General features: G+C 31.9%; 2 protein-coding genes across 3 annotated transcripts in view; both read right to left on the bottom strand.

Moving 5' to 3' along the window:
- The window catches only part of LOC126884471 (zinc finger protein 493-like), a 29,026-nt gene extending 22,974 nt beyond the window's left edge, over positions 1-6,052 (bottom strand). The window contains exon 1 of the mRNA XM_050650406.1: positions 5,526-6,052. Coding sequence (XP_050506363.1) covers positions 5,526-5,760 — 235 coding nt within the window. The 5' untranslated portion in view covers positions 5,761-6,052. The remainder of the gene's footprint in view (positions 1-5,525) is intronic.
- Positions 6,053-7,707: 1,655 nt separating this feature from the next.
- On the bottom strand, positions 7,708-23,200 carry LOC126884478 (60S ribosomal protein L31). 2 transcript variants are annotated; one of them, XM_050650419.1, is made up of 3 exons: positions 22,896-23,200; positions 22,403-22,632; positions 7,708-7,881 (listed from the first exon to the last, which is right to left on the bottom strand). In XM_050650419.1, the coding sequence occupies exons 2-3, from the start codon at positions 22,624-22,626 to the stop codon at positions 7,731-7,733; spliced, it is 375 nt and encodes a 124-aa protein (XP_050506376.1). In that variant the 5' UTR covers positions 22,627-22,632; positions 22,896-23,200; the 3' UTR covers positions 7,708-7,730. The 2 variants fall into 2 exon arrangements, with proteins under 2 accessions (XP_050506376.1, XP_050506377.1); XM_050650420.1 differs by lacking the exon at positions 22,896-23,200 and adding an exon at positions 22,805-22,879.
- Between the last annotated feature and the right edge of the window lie 47 nt (positions 23,201-23,247).

The following is a 23,247-nucleotide window of genomic DNA, read 5'->3' as shown; positions in this document are numbered from 1 at the left end:
AATGACTCAGTAATTAATTTTAAAAGATGCAACGTGGAAATCACACTAAGCAAATTGATATTCTGTTATGCGGTTTCCACAGTGCATCTCTCATTATAAAAATTAATTACTCAGTTATTCGACAACCGATTTTAAGAAACAGGATAAGTGAATGACCGTTCTCTTAATTTACAAAAAAAACCTACTGGGTGTTTCATTAAAAAAAGTCAACGTTTTTTTTAAACTCCGCCATTTTTTAAGCGATATAAAAAATTAAATCCATTCAAACAAAATTTTTACTACAATAAAACATTTCAGCGAAAACCGCATATTTATGTCTTGAGCCGTTTCGAAGTTATAGGCAGTTAAAATGGGGGAAAATATAAGTGAACACCCGGTACATACTTCAAAATCTGAATTACAACTACTGTTCTATAAACTATCAACTCTATGTTTATATCATGATTTCGTATTTATGTCAATGGTTTATATGTCGTGTTTTAAAAACTGGGAGAATTTAGGTACTATTGTACAATTCAGCATATTCGACCATTTAAATTGATACCTTCATAACGAATCCAAGACAGGCGTATGTTCGTGGAATGAACCATACATATTATATGTACGTGTATACATACATACAGTTGAGTCCGCGAGTCTTTACCCGTGCGTCATTAATACCTGGCGAGATAAAACACATACTTTTTATCTAGCATCATTCTCTTCCACGCATGAAACTCATGACAAACCAGCTGCCGTTTGTTATTAAGTAAAAACACATGTTATTTTTATGAACCATCTAGACTCAGTGTATTGAAAAGAGATAGGTACAAAAAAAGACGATTCGGTATGTTTTCATATTTTAAGCACAATTTGTTTGACGTTTCTGCTTTGTTTGCTTTTGTGGCTGTCAGTCAGTTGAATTTTTTGCGGTTTTTGTCGAACTTTTGCGTTTTGAAGTTTCTTTATATTACACAAACAGTTGTTTTCACAACTAATTTTATATTGCGCTTTGAAATTTTAAGGTAAATAATTATATTTTGGCAATTAATATTTAAAACATACAAAGCTAACGTCATTCACACAGTAAAGAAATGATTGTGTTTAGATTTCCGTCAAAGTGAATAAAATAACAAAAATTATATATGTTATTGAATTTTTTTATAAATTGTTTATTTATTTATTAATCAATAATAATAAAAGAATTTATTAAGGTACTTCAAATGTAGCTGTAATTTCTGCACAAAAATTTTGAAGCAAAACTTACATTTGACATTCTATATATTTGATAACGTCAAATTTTATAATAAAACCCGTAATCGGAACAGTAGCCACTTTGTGTCAGTTGTTGTTGCGTGAAATAGATTTCCGACTTATTTCGTATGCTTTAAATGATGACGCACGGGTAAAGACTCGCGGACTCAACTGTATATTCCATCTAATTTACTTACCGTTGCACGTCATTCACGTCATAGCCCGTGACGTCACGTGATACCAACCATAGAGTTATATATTAGCATAGAGAGAGTGTCATTCAGAGCGAAGTGACGACACCATCTTTTTATTTGGATTAGTGCTGTTTCACTCTTACTCATAGTAAAGCTGCTATAGTTGTCCTCCTCTTCCGTGCCTATGTTCACACTGAATGTCATCATAGATTTTCGATACAATGTGTTAGAAAGAGATGCAGCAAACCAGTCCATGAGATCTTGTCGTCATGAAGCGCGGAAGGTAGGCTCCCTCTATGTTAATATATACCTCTATGATACCAACACGAAATATTTAGGCGGTAGGTGTGTTCTTTTTTAGAATCACTTTGCCGAGTACACTGGCATTAGAGCCACTAGACATATTTTATTATATAAGAGTAGAAATAATATTTAAAGAATTCTATTAATGTCAACTTAAAGAAATACACAATATGTTTAATTTAATTTGTAAAAATGGATTATAAAGCGTTTTTATGAAACACATTATTTGTTCGGAATACACTTAACATAAATTGGTAACATTTATTGTTGCTGTGATGACACTTCATATTTGTTTATATTCTTTACTATAAGTATTAGTCCATGTCGTGAGACCGCTCCCGTCTGGAAAAATTTCTGATTTGGTTTCTTTGTGGATTCCTATTCAAAAATGTCCCCTTTAAACAAATCTGAATGGTGCCGGGCGGAATTATTGGGTAGAAATTGTTTAAACAGTTTTTTTAAACAAATACAAAAGATCACGTTTTTTTGCTACGGAACATATATTTTTAGGTTTTTTGGGTCATTTTAAATAAGAAAAGTATCTTGTAATTTTTCTTAAAAATTGATAGTTTTCGAGTTATAGGCGATTTAAAATCTAAAAAATGCGAAAATACGCATTTTCGAGGCTTAAAAACTCATATTTAAATTAGAATTTTTGAGGTTGCCAGATACTTAAATTGAAGATTAAACATTCAGCTTCAAGATTCTAAAGAGTGATAGTGTCTAACCTTAATTTATACCGTTGTGTTTTAATTGTTAAATATGCGTGTTTATCCGATTTTTTTGCCGGTGCGGCGAGCTCTATTTAAAAAATCTCCAATTTTTCTCCGAAAAATATTTTTTCTAGATTCTTTGGGACATTCTAAATAAAATAAGTTTCTTTGCATTTTTTCTCAAAAGTTAACAGCTTTAAAGTTATAAGCGATTTAAAATCCAAAAATGCGTTTTATTGCATTTTTCGGATTTTAAATCGCTTATAACTTTAAAACTATTAACTTTTGGGAAAAATGTCAAGAAACTTATTTTATTTAGAATATCCCAAAGAATCTAGAAAAAATATTTTTCAGAGGAAAATAGGAGATTTTTGAAATAGAGCTCGCCGCACCGGCAAAAAATCGGATAAACACGCATATTTAACAATTTAAAAACTGCGGTATAAATTAAGGTTAGACGGGATCACTCTTCAGAATCTTGAAGCTGAATGTTTAAACTTTAATTTAAGTATCTGGCGACCTCAAAAATACTAATTTAAATATGAGTTTTTAAGCCTTGAAAATGCGTATTTTCGCATTTTTCAGATTTTAAATCGCCTATAACTCGAAAACTATCAATTTTTGAGAAAAATTACAAGATACCTTTCTTGTTTAAAATGACCCAAAAAACCTAAAAATATATGTTCCATAGCAAAAAAACGTGATCTTTTGTATTTATTTAAAAAAATTGTTTAAACAATTTCTGCCAAAAATTCCGCCCGGCACCCTTCAGATTTGTTTAAAGGGGACATTTTTGAATAGGAATCCACAAAGAAACCGAATCAGAAATTTTTTCAGACGGGAGCGGTCTCACCATATTGTTTCATTATATTTATTGTTTTTATTATGTACTTTATCGTAAGATTATAACTTAATTCTTGTTTTCTATTTCTAAAGTTTTTATTTATTTATATTAAATATTAATTTGTTTTGCTGTATAATCCTCTTCCACAAAAATTGTGTGATGTATTTGATTTAAAATGACTTCAAGAATTTTTTGTAATCGGGCAACAATGTCAACTTAGATCTCTAACGTAGATAATGACGTGCAACAGTAAGTAAATTAGACGGACTGTATGTACCTACCATAAAAAGATAACAGAAAAAAAAATCAGTCATTGAGTCATTATGAGTCTCTCTCTTGGCGTGTAGAGTTTCCATCGAGTGATTTATGGTGACACTATTTTGATAAAATCTTAAAAATGCAATTTGAGTAATAGAAAATCTTAGCACGGATAATCTACAGGGTAATCCGCACACGGATAATTGGGGTTCTACTGTACTCAGAAATCAGCAAATTCAACTACATACATACATCTTAGATCTAAAGTTTTTGATGCATGCATTATTCCGATATTAACATATGGAGCACAAACATGGACAATCACAAAAAAGAATATGAACATACTCACGAGTCACTCAACACGCAATGGAAAGAGCAATGCTTGGCATATCACTTAAGGGCAGGAAAACAAACACATGGATAAGACAGAAAACCAAAGTCACTGATGTGGTACAAAAATCATTTAAATTGAAATGGGAATACACTGGACATGTAGCTAGGAGTGATAGTTATTGCGGATCTTTTTGGCATAAAGTTAAGAATATTAGATTCACCATTAGCGTGCATACGGGTAATATGATTGGTCATATTACACATATGTGCGCTAATGGTGAATATTAAATTCTTAATTGTATGTCAAAAAATGTGCAATAACTACGTCTTAAAACCCACCAAATTTTATTGGCATATCTCAACCGGTTTTAAAGCAATAAAATAAATTGTCAGTTTGTAAGAAAAAATTCAACATCCCGTATCTCGGAAATGAAACATTTTCGGACATACATTTATAAAGCCAACTGTCATTTTTTCATGCAGAATTATCCCTTAAAGATGTATTGATGAAGAACATGTGTAGTTGTTAAAGTACCTAACTTTTTTATTATTCAACATAAACGAATGAATCAAAAAACAGAATGTTTAGAAAACTTAAGGCTATAGTTGGGTCTTAATTTCAGTATTTTATAAATGCTAGAATATTCCACAGGGTGATACGAACTTTGAAAAAAAAAATAGTTTGATTGGTACACCCAGTATACAATAAAAATTTACCTGTTGAGCAACAATATTATTACAGTGGTCTTGTTAAACACTATGTATTGATGAAGAACATGTCTAGTTGTTAAAGTACCTAACTTTTTTATTATTCAACATAAACGAATGAATAAAAAAACAGAATGTTTAGAAAACTTAAGGCTATAGTTGGGTCTTAATTTCAGTATTTTATAAATGCTAGAATATTCCACAGGGTGATGCGAACTTTGAAAAAAAAATAGTTTGATTGGTACACCCAGTATACAATAAAAATTTACCTGTTTAGCAACAATATTATTAGTGGTATTGTTAAAGAATCAGGCTATAACATGTTCAAAAAATCATTTAAATCGGCCAACAGGTTTAGAAAATATGAGACATTAAAAATGACCAAATTTTTAGCCGGGCCGACTATGCACGTAAGTTTAGTTTATTAGGTGTCGATGTCAATCTTAACAATGAAACTGGGCTATCGTAAATTTCCTACAATATTTAATATCAGTCAACAGAACAAGAAGAAAGAACTTTATTACAGGCGGTGGAGTATATTTATTACAGCACTGGCCTTGATAAGCACGCAGATGTTGGGCATTCCTGTATACAGACAATTGGGGTATTTATTTATAGGTATTATTGCGCTAAAAACAGGTAAAGAAACATTCTTTGATTTCATTTTCCTCGTTATAGAGGTGTTATAGTTCAATAGGAATTTCATGGGACATTTAGTGTACATTGTTATAAGAGAAACCCTGTAACACCCATGTTCCTTATAGAGTCTACTGTAGGTACCACATGTGGTACATGACGGCTGCTAAGATGAGCCGATATGTACCACATGTGGTACAAGACGGCATGAACGTGTTAAAACTTAAAAAAATTTAATGGTTGAAAAAAGTTTTAGTGTCCTATAAATAGGACGCTGACCTATTTGATTAAATGTTTACTTACTTTCTTCCTTTGTTGTTTGCTTTTCTTCAAATTCAAATGGTGTAAATTTACATTCATCTTGTTCTACTTTAGTGTTTACAGGAAATGCCTTTAAGTCTAAATAATCAAATGCCTCGTATGCAACTTCTGTCTTAGGTTCTTCCTTAATTTCAATTTTGAACGCATCCAAAGGATGAACGCTTGACTCATTATCTATTTTACAACTTTTCTCACTAGTTTCTTGTTTTATTTCCATGTTTCTAAATATAATTTATGTAATTAAGTTTTAAATTTACACCCAAAAAACAAATACAGTGAATACAATACACTTTTTTCTGACGTTGCGGTTGCGACGTTTTAGACATTTTACTTCTTCTTTTTTTAAACATTTTAGGGCCGGTACTTTATGCCTCGATTAACAGCCCGTTAGTTACCGGAGGTTTAATCGGGACCTCTTGCCTTGTAATAAATGCAATTATAATTATTATTATACTTATTTTAATTATTATAATACTGTAATTGCATTTATTACAACGTAAGAGACCCTAAAGAGGTCCCGATTAAACCTCCGTTAACTAACGGGCTGTTAATCGAGGCATAAAGTACCGGCCCTTACAGTCAAATAGGGCATTTCAAGACATTGACGTTTATGTCACCCCTGAGCCAATTAGTAAGTGCCGTTTCCAGTTTCACACACTAATTTTGAACGTGCGATGGATGAAATGTATAGTGGTGCGAGCAATCATATGGAATCTTTCTCCCTTCACCGAACGTTTCAAGCGGTGAAGGGAGAAATATTCCATACGTCATAACATACATATTAAATACGTCATTGATTTATAGTATCATGGGGTTATTTACTATATTTTGACTCCTCTGTAAACTACTATATTTACAGATTTAGAAAAAAAAATGTAAAATACGAAAGTTATTCGATTTTTTGATATATATATATATCATACTAGTGACGTCATCCATCTGGGCGTGATGACGTATTCCACTATTTTTTTAAATGAGAATAGGAGTCGTGTGCTAGCTCATTTGAAAGGTTATTCAATTTTCTATTCGGTAATATAAACATTAAGATAATTATTTATACAGGGTTTCCAAAAAAAAATTTAAATTAAATTAATTGACGCAAAAAGAAGAATGTATGTAATTCATTTAATTCAAAATATCTTCTAGTGCTGTTAGAAAATAGAAATAAAAGTTTATTGCACAAATAAATATTGCTTTTTGCTTAAATTTAATGTTCAAACTTCACAAGACGAGGTCAACGGTAGGTACCCTGGGCACCAGGTACTCCGGAGATCACTTTTGACGTCATATTCGTTTTCAACCACCCCAAAAACCCCCGAGTAACAAAATTGAACTCATTTCCGCCGATAATTGACAAGTTATGAATTTTTTTATTGTCTGTTTGAGATGCACTTTAAGAATGCATTTTTTGTATGCACTTTTCAATATTACATCATGGCTCCGGTTCACAAAGTTTCCTGGCGCATTCACGAATCGAATGCAAAAATAATTATTAAGATCCGTCTTGTCCTTTTTTTCTCGGAGGTAAGGCCGATTTTAGTGCTTTATTGCTTCGTCTAATATGTTATATAATTTGACATTCCACTTTAGAAATCAATGAAAGGACACCACACACATCTTATGGAAAATATGTCACTCAAATGAAATAAAATTTACATGAATAGATTGGTCTCAAAATTACAATCATTTCATACCAACTATTGAATTTTAATTAATAACGGCGCAAATTGTAATTCACGTTTATCGAAATCACATTTTTGAAGCCTATAAAACTGTCATAAATACTATTAGTTTAGCAACTATTGAAAAGAGCGTGAGCTAAGCGGATTAGAGCTATATACTTTTGTACGCCTGGCCAAATTATTTTCACTTTATTATCTATAAACCTCTGCCTTAAAGGTTTATGAAATGGCTATTCTGAAATTTTTTTTCTCTGTTCTACCCAAGCACAATCCCATTTGATTTTAGATGTATGTATTTATATCAATTATGCCGTTATTATGCAAAGTTCGAAGTTGACGCAATTATATGAAATGATTGTAATTTGAGACCAATCTTTATGTAAATTTTATTTCATTTGAGTTACATTATATTTTCCTTAAGATGTGTGTGGTGTCCTTTATTAAGTTTAGTAAGAAGAAATTTAGTAAGAAGAAAAAACAAATTTACTTAAAAAATATTTATTAGTTATTCTTGACTTGCGTCAACATTTTCTGTCTGTAAACCCTTGAATGTTGCTACTGGAACATATGTTACAAGAGTGTACAATTTGTTCACAGAATCTTCATCATCATTTCTCCTTCTGGAAAGACGTACACGTACTCTGAAAGGAACATTCCTGAAACAAAAAATATTATTGATGTAAAAAACGTACAGAAAATATTTATATGCAAAAAATTAACTGTTCTAGACACAACATACTGTTAAGAGGCAACTTTAGCGAGCGGGAAATCCGTTCCGAGATTAAAGCTTTAATTTTGAATATCTTGTTGAGATATTTGGCACACATATTCGTAATATAGTAAAGAATGGCACTACAGAGCCCAATTTGAGAAATATGTATATGTGGAAATTACTCTATAAGTAAATAAAATATTACAAAAACGAGCCTGTACCTCCATTAAGAAGAACAAAAAAATACACTTTCTTCAAATAAACTTTTTGGACATGTTGGTTATTAGTGCACCCTAATATGTCTGTGTAGATTTAGGCATTGGATCCGACCATTACTGGTAACACCGTTGCCGTATCCTCTATTTTTTCATACTATCACGTTACAATTTTTTGTGATATTATACACGAGCGGGACACCCTCAAAAAAGCGCTTAGTTTTCGAGATACTGACCACGGAGGGGTGAATGGCTAATTTTATTCATACTTTATATTTTCGAGGGTGCTGAAACCGAAAATGACGTTTATTTTGAATTTTATGTGGGGGAACATTGTCAAAATCGCAATTTTAACCTAAAAATTAAAAAAAAAAATGAAATCACGTTTTTTGCGTTTACCTCGCTACAACTCTGTTCCATTTTAATATTTTTTTTTTGAAATTTTTACAGTATATAGCTCTAACATTTCTGAAGACAAAGGTACCTGCTTCAAGTTTTTATTCTTATTATGATAAAGGTTATGAATTTTTCAAAGAGGTGCGGATTTATGCATTGCAAAGTTTAATCGCAAAAGTTGTGTGACCAAGTTTAAAATTTAGCTTCTTAGCACGTTTATTTGAAAGTAGAGAGTAAAAAGAAGTTTTCTGGTAAGTTTTAGATCAAAATGTTTTATAGAAAAAAAATAGTGCAACTTTTAATGTCGACATTAGAAATCCCCAATATAACGCTTATTTTTTGAGGGACAGACAATCTAGGTCTAATTTCTCACCTTTAGTACTATCCTTGGATTATAAGCTTTCATTTGACACCTCATTTGTCATTCTACCTAATATAATGAGGGAGAAGTAAACGTTCTTATTCTATTATTCTTCTAGGTACATTTAACATTGATTGAAATTATAAAAGAAATGGCATGGCAACACTGTGACGCACAAACAAGATACAGCTGTGCGTTACATAGGGTGCACTAATATCCAAGATGTCCAACTTTTTATGCCATGCTTAGATTTGGTGTCACATTGGAACTATGTACTAAAAACCGATTATCTGTGACAAGAAATCGAACTTGAGTAACTTGGCAACATTTTAGCGCGCCTACGAGTTTAATAATTATTGTTTTGATAGTATTAATGTCACTGTCCTACTACCGACGTACTATTGAAAGTTCGCAAAACTTTCAAAAAACAAAAATATTGATGACTCGCTACTGGATACTAGCATGAGAATTATACGCTCCGAGTTTCGCTGGTGTCGCTCCTAGCGGTTATTAATTCAACTTTTACCGGTAATTTTTAAATTTATTATTTAATTGTTATCGCTTAATATTTACAACGCAAAAAAGTAATTAAATTGTAATCGATTTTTTTAAGATTTTGCTAATCATTTTGACGTTCTATTGATAAAATATGAATTTTTTACTTCGGATACTTTCACAATTATCGTGTAGATGGCGCTAAGATTAATTTATAATTACATATTACGGAACATTAAAAAAACTGAAATTCAGTATTTAAGACGTAAGTATATTTAAGGTAAAAATATACACCAAAGCTTTGACCAACTAATATTTTTTATAATTAATGTTTTTAATTTTAATTTTAAATTAATCACTTTGACATTTATGTCAAATTTCCGGTAAACGTTTACAGACTTGCCACTACTGGCGTTCGCGAATTTGTAAATATCCCCTCTACGTACGAGCTCACAGCTTATACCAGTGACAAAATAAATAAGGTGCACATACAGCTGGAGTATCATGTATGTAGTATACACAAACCATTCAGTTTGCATTCTCCTACACCCCTTAAAGGGGTAGGCGCAAAATCTTGGTCCAATGCTATTTAAATGCATTATTTTTTTTCGAATCCTGAGAAAACTAATAAATATTTTTGAATAATTTAAACGGAGAATGAAAGATTACATATTACCAAGGCCCTAAAGAATAAACTAAAAGTTTCTTTTGAATGAAATATTTGAAATTAAAAATCAGGCTAAATTTTCTCTTTTTTTTTTACCCCTATGACTTTATTCATTATAACAGAAGTTTTCAGGGACTTTCGGCCCTCGGTAATAATGTAATCTTTCATTCTGCATTTAAATTTTTATTAGTTTTCTCAGGATTTGAAAAAAATGAATGCATTTAATTAGCATTGGGCCAAGATTTTGCGCCTACCCCGTAACAGGTCTTACACGCACCTGTGGCAATTTGTCACAGTTTCAAAAAGTCTCAAATCATGTCGCATCATTTATCCTGTCACATAAAAAGAGAAACAGAACAATAAATATTTGTTACATTTTATCTTTGCCCAAACGTCATGAGTCGTGATTAATTTTCAAACAAGTTACATCAAAACATTAAATGAAACATAATATATGTTGATTTGTAATATCATTGATACATACTGTTAACCCCTTAATGCAGTCTTTTTGAAGAAGATGGGTAAAAAAAATAATTAATTTGTTTTTAATGAAAAAGGTAATCCTAGTGCTCAGATCAGCCCAACTAGTATTGTGTTTATCTGACTACTGAAATAATCATCACGAAACTGCCATTGGACGATAACAATTTTTGTTGGAACAATCGGAAGGATGATGCAATCAACAATCATCTTTTTGTTGGAAACAAACATGACTGTTTTTCGTAGTGTCAAGCCGGATCGACACCAATAAAAATTTATGTTGTACATTGTACTTGACACAAAATTGCTCGGGTGCGTTGAACTTTTTGTTGATGTGGACTGTGCACCGCACGGATTAACGCAAAAATAATTTTATGACGAACAACAAACGCTATTCGTCGTGCTGTCGGTTTTTCAGTCGACTTCAAAGAAATTTTCGCCGCACAGCAGTGTTAATGTGGACTTGATTATCCACTTGCCGCTAAGTGGATTTGGCGGTACAACACACTAAATAAATATTTACGTCGTAAAAATACTCAACCAGATTTAAATTTATGCCGCAAATATTTTTTCTGTATTTTAAAATACATACAACAAAAACACAAATTTTTATTGATGTGGATCCGCCTTTAGAACAAACCTATTATTATTATATTATATTTTACATTATATTTTAGTAAAATATATATTGAAAAATGAGCGATGCAGAATATAAATATGCACATTTGTCGGAAAGTAGCTCACAAGGAAGAAATGAAGTGACAAGTAGAAAAAGGGTATATTTTTCTTGCTTTGACATTTTTATTTTCAATTCTCAATTGCATTCGAGTGTGAAAAATTATAGCAACATAAAATACAATGCCGCTCGAATTATCTCGAGTGTGCACAGTTTAGCAGTGGTACATAGAGTAAAGATAGTGATGATGATATCCAACCTCTGATTGGGAGCCAGTGGAAGAAGAGTATGGGCATAAGTAGTGTTGGAAAATTCTCGAGATTGAAAAATCGGAGAATATTCCCGAGAATATTTTCGAGAATATTCTCGATATGGAGAATTTTCTGAGAATGAACCTTATGACGCGCTTATGGATATTGTTAAAGATGAAATAGGGTATTAAAAATCATTAAATTACATATATACAAAATTATGAGACGAAACAACAGTGTTCTTTATATATAAGAAAATACAAAAACAACAGAAACAAAATTTATTTGACAAAAAAAATTAAAATTTCTTTTTAACAGCAAATACTAGAGTTGGTGAGCTAATCTGAAAAAGATGAGGCCTCAGATTCAGAATCTATTTCTATCATTAGCTCATCCTGGTCATCTACATTCTGCATTTCAATGTACTTATGAGAAGTTGTGGGATTTTGTTTTTCACTAGTCGCCAGCTCAGTCATGGATTGGTCTACGTCTAACTATTTTAAATTGTGAGCAATAAAAGTTACCGTATCAGCCCGTTTACCAGTAAGCCGGTTTCTTTTGGGAGTGGATAAAACCATAAGTACTGAAACTTCTTTCACTCGATGCACTGAATGAAGGCATGCTAACCATCATTGGACGAAACTAACAACTGTGTTGGCTGAAAAGCAGTTGATGAATGTTTCTGTTGATCCTTTTCAAATAATTGTCACGCTCCCACTGGACATTTAACACATTTTACTAAATGTTTTGTCATTCTTGTTGCATTTTTCAAGTATTGACTATCACAAAATATGCAAAAGTACTTGTTTTACCTTGTACACTTTTAATTTTACAGTAATTCCATATGTTCCTTTTAGCGAAAGGCCACACGAGCGATAATTTACGGCGCCGTAAGAGCAGTAAACCCATTGGTTGACTAACTCCTCCACCAATTGCAGATGAAATAGGAGTTAGTCAACCAATGCCTCGTCAGGCTTACGGGCGTAAATTATCGCCCGTGTGGCCTTAGCCTTAGGTTTTTTAGTAAATTATGCTTTACTTCGATCAATTGTAAATATTTGCACATTAATATAGCACCAATATTTGCACATTAATATAGCACCAAAACAATAAATACTGACACTGTAAACACCCTAGCTAGTGGTTCATGGGATTCCTCTGCCCCGGCTACTTAGTTTTTCGGGGATTTGATCTAAAATCGCGTGAAAGCGAAAAAGCATTTCATGAGCAGAGAGGCAAGTAGGTGTTTCAGCTTTAAGAATAATAATGTTTGGGATGCAAAAAATATACTAGGTGAATTGGCAAAAACAATATGCATATCTAGTTTTTATTTTTATTTCGGTTTTTGTAAATATAGAAAATTCTAAAATTCTCGAAAATTATTTTCTGGCCGAGAATATTCTCGGCGAGAATTTTCTGGCCGAGAATATTCTCGTTCTCGAAAATATTCTCTCGAGAATATTCTCTTCTTACATCACTAGGCATAAGGCATATGATTGTCATTTACATACCTTCATTCTTGTTTCACATGAACTGTCTTATTAAAATAATTGCTTAGTCCGAAGTTAGTCTCGGACTAGTTAGTTCGAGATTAAGCGAGTACTAACTTCATTTTAAGAATGCTATTAATAAACATGGACTAAGCTCAGACTAACTACAGCTTCCTTAGTCCTAGCTACAACAAATTTATGTTGGCAACCCTTGCAAAAAGAAGAAAAATGTAGAGAATTTTACAGTAAGTGACTGCAGAAGTTTCAGAATGTTGCCACATTTACAATTGCTTTTTCCGGAGTGCAAATGTAAAATAAATTGTATTAGAAATAATAATACAAATTTGAAATCATTTTTTTCTTAACATTCTTTAGTGACTAAAATACTCTAACCCAACGTAATCGAAAATAATATAAACAAGTTAATACCTGAAAATTAAAGTGACGTATTACCTAAGTTTTACATATTCCTTAGTGACTAAAACATAACCTGAACAAACCCTACCTAACCTAATCGAAACTAATACAGTAAAACCTGCCATATCCGGATCAATGTGGCGACAGACCAATCCGGATATGAAAAAATCTGGATATCAAGACCACTTCTTTTATAGCCTCTGAAACGTTTTCTCCTTCATACATTCCAGTAATCAACGCCGTTAATAACTTTCGTCAATAGACACGTTTTATAGATTCTATAATACATTATTTCTCCATCTTTTAGTTCTTTTGGGTCGAGATGAGAGGATGCGTTGTCCAACAGCAGGACTGCTTTTCTCAGTAGATTTCGGTAGATCTGGACGGCGCAGAACCGTCCGGATATGGGGAGGTCCGGATATGACAGGTTGTACTGTATAAACATAATTGATGAAAGACCAAAATTACAACAAAATATTTTTTTACAAAATTATTTCTTTTTATATTTACATTTTTGTACAAAATTTTGCAAGAAACAATATTTTAAGCTAAGGCAGAACAATTAACAATCAAGATGGATGATATATATTTGAAAATAATTGATGTCAAAACAGGATTTTTAAATGAGAATTATAGAAAAAATATGCATTGAAATATATACTCTGTCCACTATAACGTTTCCCATGCGGTACGATTCATTTTCAATCAAATTAAGTCAAAACAGAAAGTGAAACGTTCGCTGATGTGTGTAGTATAGTATACAGTATACAAAATGTATATACACATCGACGTTTTGACTTAATTTGATTGAAAATGAATCATACTGCATGGGAAAAGTTATAGCGGACGGACTATAGATCCCGTAATTTTTAGATTAGGCAGTGGTTCCCAACCTTTTATGTCGGGCAAGGAGACCGGTCCTGGTAAAGAGACAGTGAGGTCGATTTAAATCCGCTCCGCAAAAAAACTTCAAATACTGAAGCTTTGCGAGCAGAAAAATCACCAAATTATTTGCAAAGTGTAAATAAGTGAGTTAAGAAACTTACAGTGTAAATTTAAAAAGAATATTGAAAGTAAGATCCATACATTATTAATCTAACCTAGTTTTAATAAAATTATATTTTAACTACTAACAGTAAAATAATTACAGTCATAGTCAAGTTTTTTGGCACTGATAAGAAGTCAAGGTCCTATGGGAGGACTAGCCGAAGCTGCTTTCAGCAGTGGTAATTACTAATAAATTGATTTAATTATAATTAAGGTACTTCGGTATCTATCAATCGAAAAATACAGAGTCGGCTTTCTGAACGAAAACAAGAAGATATTGAAGAATAAGAAGATATTGAAGAATAAGAAGATATCGAAGAATAAGAAGATATTGAAGATAAGAAGAAGACATTGTTGATAAATCTAATTTATTCAAGTGAACATTAATTGTTGATATAAATAAATAAATAAGATATTAAATGGTATTTAAATAGTTTTATAATTAAAGTAAAAAATTGAATAATATATAAATATTTTGTAATTAAAGTAAAAAATTTAATTAATTTGATTTAATCAAGTAGGTTTTAATTTGATTTAATATTTGTATTTATAAATACATACCTACTTTAATAATTTGAATAGGAAGAAAGATGGCGGATGGTAATGATAGCATTAATGAAGACGGTAAAAGAAAAAGCAAAGAGGAGCCAGATATATTTAGCAGGAGTAGAAAAGTGAACCGAACACCAGACAGGTCGAAACCATCAACGAATGAAACCAGCAGCCAGAACGAAATGATGGAACTAATGAGACAATTAGCAAGCGATAACAAAAAGAAAAACAAGGACCTGGAAGATATAAAAAATACAATGGGTAATATGATTGAGGAACTAAAAGAAATTAGGAAGGAAAATAATGAATACAAATTGCAAATGAAAGAAATAATAAGAGAAAATGAAAATCTAAAGAAAGAAATGGCTACGATGAAACAAAAAATAGATAAAATAGAAATAACCTTGGAAGCATGTCAGAAAGAAAAGAAGAAAAATAACCTAATAATGAGAGGCTTACCACTAGACACAATAGGAACAGAGCAAATAGAGAACTTCATAGAAGCAAAAATGGGAGTAAAATCAGAAATAAATAGGGTACAAAAGATAAATGAAACAATGTGTGTTATAGAATGTAAAAAATTCGAAGATAAAATGAAAATACTGAAAGCCAAGGGTAAACTAATGAGCTATAAACAACATAGAGTATATATAGAATGTGACCTAACATTAAAAGAGATAGAAATACAAAGAAACCTTAGGAAGATAGCAGCAGAGGAAAAGACTAATGGGAAAAGGACAAAAATTGGATATGGATTCATAATTATTGAAGGCATTAAGTGGAAATGGAACCAAAAAACAAGCCGGATAGAAAAAGTAACATACAATACAGAACCAACTTGTTCAAAAAACTAGCTGTAGAAAACACAATGATGGACCGAGAAACAAAACAGGCAAAGAACAGGGACATGACCAGATTTAAAGATAATAACACAAACGTAAGGAAAAACAAATTGAAGTACAACTTAAACATAGAAAAGAACAGAACAATTTTGAAAATGGCATCATGGAATGTAAGAGGTATAAATGGGAAAGAAATAGAACTGGGGGAAGAAATTAGAGATAAGAACATTGAAATAGTAGCTATAACAGAGACAAAGAAAAAAGGAAGAGGATCAATAATATTAGAAAACGGAATGTTACTAATATACAGTGGAGTGGAAGAAACGAAGAGAGCTCAGGCAGGAGTAGCGTGCCTGATTAAGAAGGAGAGTATCAACAAAGTAAAAAATTGGATATATTACAACGAACGTATACTAAGAGTAGACATATATATGGATACAGAGGAAACCAATACAAACCTAATCATATGCTATGGACCAGATGAAGACGCAACAAAAAACGAAAAGAATGAGTTCTGGGACAAATTACAAGAAGTGATAAATGATTGTACAGAGAAAATGGTGATCACAGGAGACATGAACAGTAGAGTGGGGAAAGAAGCAGAAAAATGGAACAATGTCATCGGACCGTATGGGGAGGAAAAAATAAACAAAAATGGAAAATTACTACTTGAATTCTGTCTAGACAATAACCTGGTGATTATGAACACACACTTCCAACATAAAAGGATACACAAGATCACAAGAGAAGTCAAATCAAGAGACGAACAATCAATTATAGACTATACTATAGTGCAAAAAACAGAGAAGAACTGGATAAGAGACGTAAGGGTGAAAAGGAGTTATGAAATTGGTAGTGACCACTATCTACTAGAAACCACATTCAAAAGCAAAAGAAAAGAAATAAAAAGAAATGAGAACATAAACAGAGAACACAAAGAAATAATAAAAATTTATAAACTAAGGGAAGAAACAACGAAAATAAGATACACAGAAGGGCTAGAGAAAGAAATAGACAATGAACATATAATAACAGAAACAATAGAAGAAGAATGGGGAAAATTTAAAAATGCGATGATAAAAACAGCTAAATCAATATGTGGAACCACAAGAAATAACAACAGAGGGAAACGAACGTCTTGGGAAGTGAAAAGAGAAATAAAAGAAAAGAAGAAATTATGGAAAGAATACATACAAGACAAAACACAACAAAAATATGAAAATTATAAGAGAAAAAGAACAAAAGTTAAAGAGATAGTTAGGAAAGAGAAAAAGAAAAGTTGGGAAAAATTCGGAGAAAAAATGGAAGAAAACAGCACAGAAAACGTAAAATTATTTTATAGAACACTGAAAAACCTAAGAAGCAACAAAGAAACGAAACTGAAACAAATAATGAACAAGGAAGGAATAATAATAAATGACGATAAAACAATAATGGAAAGATGGAGGGAACATTTCCAGCTGTTACTGAATGGAAATCAAGTGAACACAATGGAGAAGGAAAGCCACATAAAGAGAGTATCCATAAGAAACACGGAAAATCCAGAAACTATAGAAAAAGAAGAACTAGAAGAAGCAATAAGAAAGATAAAGATTGGAAAAGCACCAGGAAGCGATGAAGTAGCACCAGAAATGATGAAATATATAGGAATAAAAGCAAAAGAAAAATTGTTATACATATATAACCTAATATGGAAGAGAAAAGTAATACCCAGAGAATGGACAAATGCAGTAATTATACCTATATACAAAAAAGGAAACACAAGAGACTGTAAGAACTATAGAGGTATATCACTACTATGCGTAGCAGCAAAAGTATACGAAACCATAATAGAAAGGAAAATCAGAAAAGAAATAGAACATAAATTAGAGGACGTACAAAGTGGATTCAGGAAAGGACACAACACACAAGACCATATATTTACCATGCAACAAGTAATAGAAAAAGCATTAAAGAAAAATAGAGAAATATACCTGAGCTTTATAGACATGGAAAAAGCCTTCGACTCAGTCAAAAGAAAAGATATATGGGAAAGCCTAAAGAAGAAGGAAGTAAGCGAAGAACTGATAGAAGCAACAAAGAGTATATACATGAAAACAACAAATACAGTAAGAATGTTAAATATACAGTCAGAACCATTTGAAACAACTCAAGGAGTTAGACAAGGGGGAAGTCTCAGCCCAGTGCTATTCATAAATGTAATAGATGAGATAGTGAAAGAATGTAAGAAAACTTTCAAGAAATACTGCATCGGTTGGAACAGAATGCAAATGATAAACGCTGAGATGTGTATATTTGCAGACGACATAGTATTAATTGCGGAAACAGCAGAAAAACTGAAATACAACTTAGAGAAATGGAACCTAGAAGCAAGCAAATACAACTTAAACGTAAACAAAGAGAAGACTCAGATAATGAAAATATCAAGGAAACAAGGGACGGAAGATCAAATAGAAATAATGATAGACCAACATCAATTAATACAGACAAATTCATACAAATACTTAGGAACAGTAATCAACAACAAAGGAGACATAGAGGACGATCTTAACAACAGAATGGAAAACACAGGAAAACTATTCCAAGCACTAAATAGAGGATTCCTTAATAACAAAGAAATATCAACAAAGACCAAGATGACAATATACAAAACAATATATAGACCTACGGTGACATATGGAGCAGAAAATTGGATATTAAACAAAAGACACCAGAGCAGAATACAGGCAGCAGAGATGAAATACCTCAGAAGAACGATAGGAGTAAAAAGAACAGATAGAATCAGAAATGAAGAAATAAGAGAAAGACTCAAAATCAAGCCGATACTCGACTCAATCAAGAAGAAAAAATTGGCATGGTTCGGACATCTAACCCGGATGGACAATGATAGACAAGTGAAAAGAGTGTGGGAAGCCAAACCAATAGGTAAGAATAGAAGAGGAAGGCCCATCAAAGAATGGAACAGTGACATTTCGCAGATACTGCAGAGTAAGGGTAAGACTTGGCAGGAAGCAACACAGATGGCATCCAATAGGAAGGAATGGAGAAAGTTCGTTAAGAGCTAGGACAATTCAGAAGATTGTAAAATATTGTAATTTATTGAATTGTAATTTAATGAATTGTATTATAAATGGCCCTACACCGAAAGGTACTAATGGGTCTACTGATTAAGTAAAGTAAGTAAAGTAAAGTATGTCGGGCAAACCATCTTCCGATGTTTTTTCATATTCGCGACCCATCACTCACCCATGATGATAGATAAAATAAAGAACACAGTCACCATACCGTCGGCTTAGGGACACACAAACCTAACTACATTTCAGGTAAGGGCGAACTTCCTATGATATTATCAGGTCCTGATAATATTATTATCAAGATATTATCATAGGAAGTTCGCCCTTACCTGAAATGTAGTTAGGTTTGTGTGTCCCTAAGCCGACGATACTCTCCTCAGCTACAGTAAGAGATATGCAGCGACCCATCTGAAAGTTGCCCCCGCAACCCACTGGTTGGAAAACGCTGGATTAGAGCATTATAAAGTAAGTAAAAAGGCATACATAATAAACAAACACTGGACTAGAGCATACATACAAACGCTGGATTAGAGCATTATAAAGTAAGTAAAAAGACATACATAATAAAATTTCTCTAATTTTACCTTAACCTTTTCAGTCACTAAGTTCATTTAAATGAACATCAACTTTTAAGCCCCAACGATATCTAATTCCCATTTTTACGTTGAATCACCATGAAATTTGTTATTTATAAATCTTTAAAAAAATCATATTTCAACCTCCAAGTTTTAAATTTTTTTCTTTGCCAACAAAAACTCATGACTAAAAGGGTTAAATTTAGTGTACACTTCTTCGAGAGTACAGTAAAACCTCGATATAACGGACTAATCGGGGGACGGGATGTCTGTTAAAGCCGAAAGTCTGTTATACAAAAATAGGTTTAAAGTAAATCAATTTTTTTGAAATATGTACTGTATTTAGATACAGTGTACTAATCTGTAAGTTAAAAAAGGTATCAAGTTGTTTTGCAACTTTTTAACTTTTCAACATCATTTAAAAACTTTCTGGAATACACTCGTTTGGTTGCCAATATTCATTGATTCATGGGTTGAATAAGCGATGAATTTTTGGCAATAATATTCTTTAAAAAAATCCTAGTTTTGAAAATATCTGTGGTGAACCATGCTTATTATAGCTATAGCTAGGGTTACCATACGTCCGGATTTCGTCTGAACAGTCCGGATTTGAAAGACATGTCTGGATATGAGAAATGTCCGGATTTTTTTCTTTATTAAAAAAATGGAATACACTTGGCCCAACGCAACAGTGGGAAATTTCATTCTGCGCTAAATCAAATGGTTAAAGTTAACGCTACAAGGCTACCTGGAAAGAGATGGAAGAGAGCGCTTTAACTATAGTCAGCGTTGTACCGAATTCTGTCAATGTGGATGAATTATTTGATGAGCACTCGTCACTTCTCCAAGTTCTAAAAAAGCTGAAACCTAAATGGACTACTACCTAACAAAGAAACCCATGACAAATGGCAAGAAATATTGGAAGCATTTTCTAAAAGCAACGTTTCCTTTACGAATATTTTTAAAATAGTAGAATTCATCTTTTGTCTGCCTGGTACTTCGGCTCCTACTGAACGTATCTTTTCGATGATGAATTTTATATGGACAGCTGAAAGAAGAAGATTATCTCTGCCTGTTGTAAAGGAGCTTCTGAATATTAAAGCAAATTCTGTAATGTCATGTTCCGAATTCCATGACAAAATAAAAAATGACGAGCCACTTTTGAAAAAAATTGTGTCTTCTGAATAGTATGAAAGAACAGATGAAGAACATCCTATCCCTGGGCCCAGTACAGACTAAGCATTTCGCATATATGTACAATGTAGAGGTAGCAACACAGTCAAATTCACATTTTACATTTTTTACAACCCCTTGGACTACCCCTGTCTGGATTTGGCCTTAATAAATTATGGTAACTCTAGCTATAGCAGTATGAAACGGGCAGATGATGCAATATATCTTTGACAATGACACCTCTAGGTTTACGAGATTTGCCAAGAATTATAACAGTCAATCCATGAGATCCATCGGCGTTAGCACAAAGCAGTGCCGAGATCGACTCGATTTTTCATATTTTTTGCATTCGAGCAGTGTAATTCGATTTTTCAAATTTTTTTTTACATTTGATAGGATTTTTTGTCCGTTATATCGAGGTTTTACTGTAGTACCCTATCCTCATTTAATTCGTCTATTAATCTTAAATAATTGATAAAATAATCTCTCTCCATTATCAATAATAAAATGTTATTATATAAAAACAAGCAAAAGCAAATAATGTATTTGGCAAGTTTTTACGGGTATGAATACAAGATGTCTGATTTGTCTTAGTCTGAACCTCGGATTAAATTAGTCCAAGGACTAGAGTTAGTCCGGCGTTAGTCTGTGTTTATTAATAAGCGTGAAATTGTTTAATTGATCTAACCTACTTACTAAAAAACCATAAAAACATTATGCCATCCCTTACAGTTGAGTCCATGAGTCTTTACCTGTGCGTCATTAATACCTGGTGAGATAAAGCACATACTTTTTATCTAGCATCATTCTCTTCCAAGCATAAAACTAATGACAAACCAGCTGCCATCTGTTATTAAGTAAAAAAACATGTTATTTTTATGAACGATCTAGAATCTAGACTCAGTGCATTGAAAAGAGTACAAAGAAAGATGATTGGGGATGTTTTCACATATTTTAACACATTCACAGTCATGACTGCATATGAAGTCATTTACTCAATAAGAATACGTGTATACAATCACAGCGTGTCCATGAATGTTTTAAGTACAATTTCTGACATTTTGGTTTGTTTACTTTTGTGGCTGTCAGTTTGTTGAATTTTTTGCTGTTATTTTGTCGAATTTTTGCATTTTGAAGTTTGTCATTATACTAATTTTTTGTTTTCACAACTAATTTTATATTGGAGTTAGAAATTTTATGATCAGTTTATGTTGTTTTATGATAAATTTTGACAACATACAAAGCTAATTTGATTGACACAGTTAAGGAATGCTTGTGTTTAATGTTTCGCCAAAGTGAATAAAATAACTTAATCAATGATAATAAAAGAATTTATTAAGCTACTTCAAATGTAGCTGTAATTATGCACCAAAATTTTAAAGCAAAACTTAAATTTGACAGTCTATTTATATGATAACGTCAAATTTTGTACTATAACCCGTAATTGGAATAATACCCACTTTCTCTCACTTGCTGTTACGTTTAGTAAATTTCTGACTTATTTCTTATGCTTTAAATGATGACGCACAGGTAAAGACTCGTGGACTCAACTGTATGTAAATCCATAGTTTGCATAAACAGTAGTAATGACTTGACAGCCTAAAAGTCGAATCATACATCAAGAATAAAAAGTTTTTAAAATTATTTCCAATCCAGTGTTTAATAATGACAAGAATATTGAGTTCCACAAAAGACGAGTAATAGATTTTCTAAATAGTTTCATTAGTTATTCGTACTAATTACTATTAACTTACCTAATTCCTTTGGACCATAGTTGTTTGTTAAGTCTCGTATCAACTCTGACATCTGGGGTACCCATCTGTTTTAAAGCAAATTGACGAATAGCCTTAATAGCACGAGGGGCACGTTTTTTGAAACTAATACCATGTAACCTCTTGTGAAGATTTACGGTATATTCTCTAGTTACTACTTCATTTATGGCAGATTTGCCTTTTTTATCACCCTTCTGCTTGGCCATACTTAACTAGAATAAAACAAAATACATTAGTATAACAAGAATGTGTATAAAAGAAAAATGTCAAGCTTGAAAGAAAGAAACAAAACAGTGTTCATAACCTATATTTGCCAAAAATTAATTTGCTTGAAGTAAAAAGGACTTAATGTATAAAATATATATTTAAAAATGTCCAACTAACTTTAAACTATTGATTACAACTAAAAATAAGTCTTTTCCTCTATTATTTTGAAGGATGTTAGTGTATTTTAAAAAAATAAAAATTTACCTACCTTACTCAAGCTACTGACGTTTGAAAAAGAACAGTGCTGCCAACGGTGCCAATATACAGGAACTAACAATTAATTTTATTTATTTTGTAAACTCAAAACTTTTTAGAACTTATTAAATTTTATAAATAAGGTACGTTATTTCTAATTTTCGTTGTTATTACTTAGATCTAATTTAAAGTTGAATGGTATTCGAAATAATAAACGTAAAAAATATAATTATAAAATATTAAAATTTTTAATGTTTATTTTTTTAGTAGAAATCTGTAACAATATACGAATTTTTTTTGGTTGTTCTGAAGCTATTTTCTTGTGGCGGTTTTGTAATTAACTATTTTTAATCGGAAATAAGCCA

Source organism: Diabrotica virgifera, chromosome 5, assembly GCF_917563875.1.
Source record: "Diabrotica virgifera virgifera chromosome 5, PGI_DIABVI_V3a".
Taxonomy (NCBI): Eukaryota; Metazoa; Arthropoda; class Insecta; order Coleoptera; family Chrysomelidae; genus Diabrotica; species Diabrotica virgifera.
The sequence above is the reverse complement of the archived record's forward strand: the minus strand, read 5'-3'. Positions and strand labels throughout refer to the sequence as shown.

Coding starts and splice junctions, on each gene's coding strand:
- LOC126884478 (XM_050650419.1), bottom strand. CDS start 22,626: ATGGCCAAGCAGAAGGGTGATAAAAAAGGCAAATCTGCCATAAATGAA. Junction 7,882..22,402: donor CTATGGTCCAAAGGAATTAG/GTAAGTTAATAG, acceptor TTTTTGTTTCAG/GAATGTTCCTTTCAGAGTAC.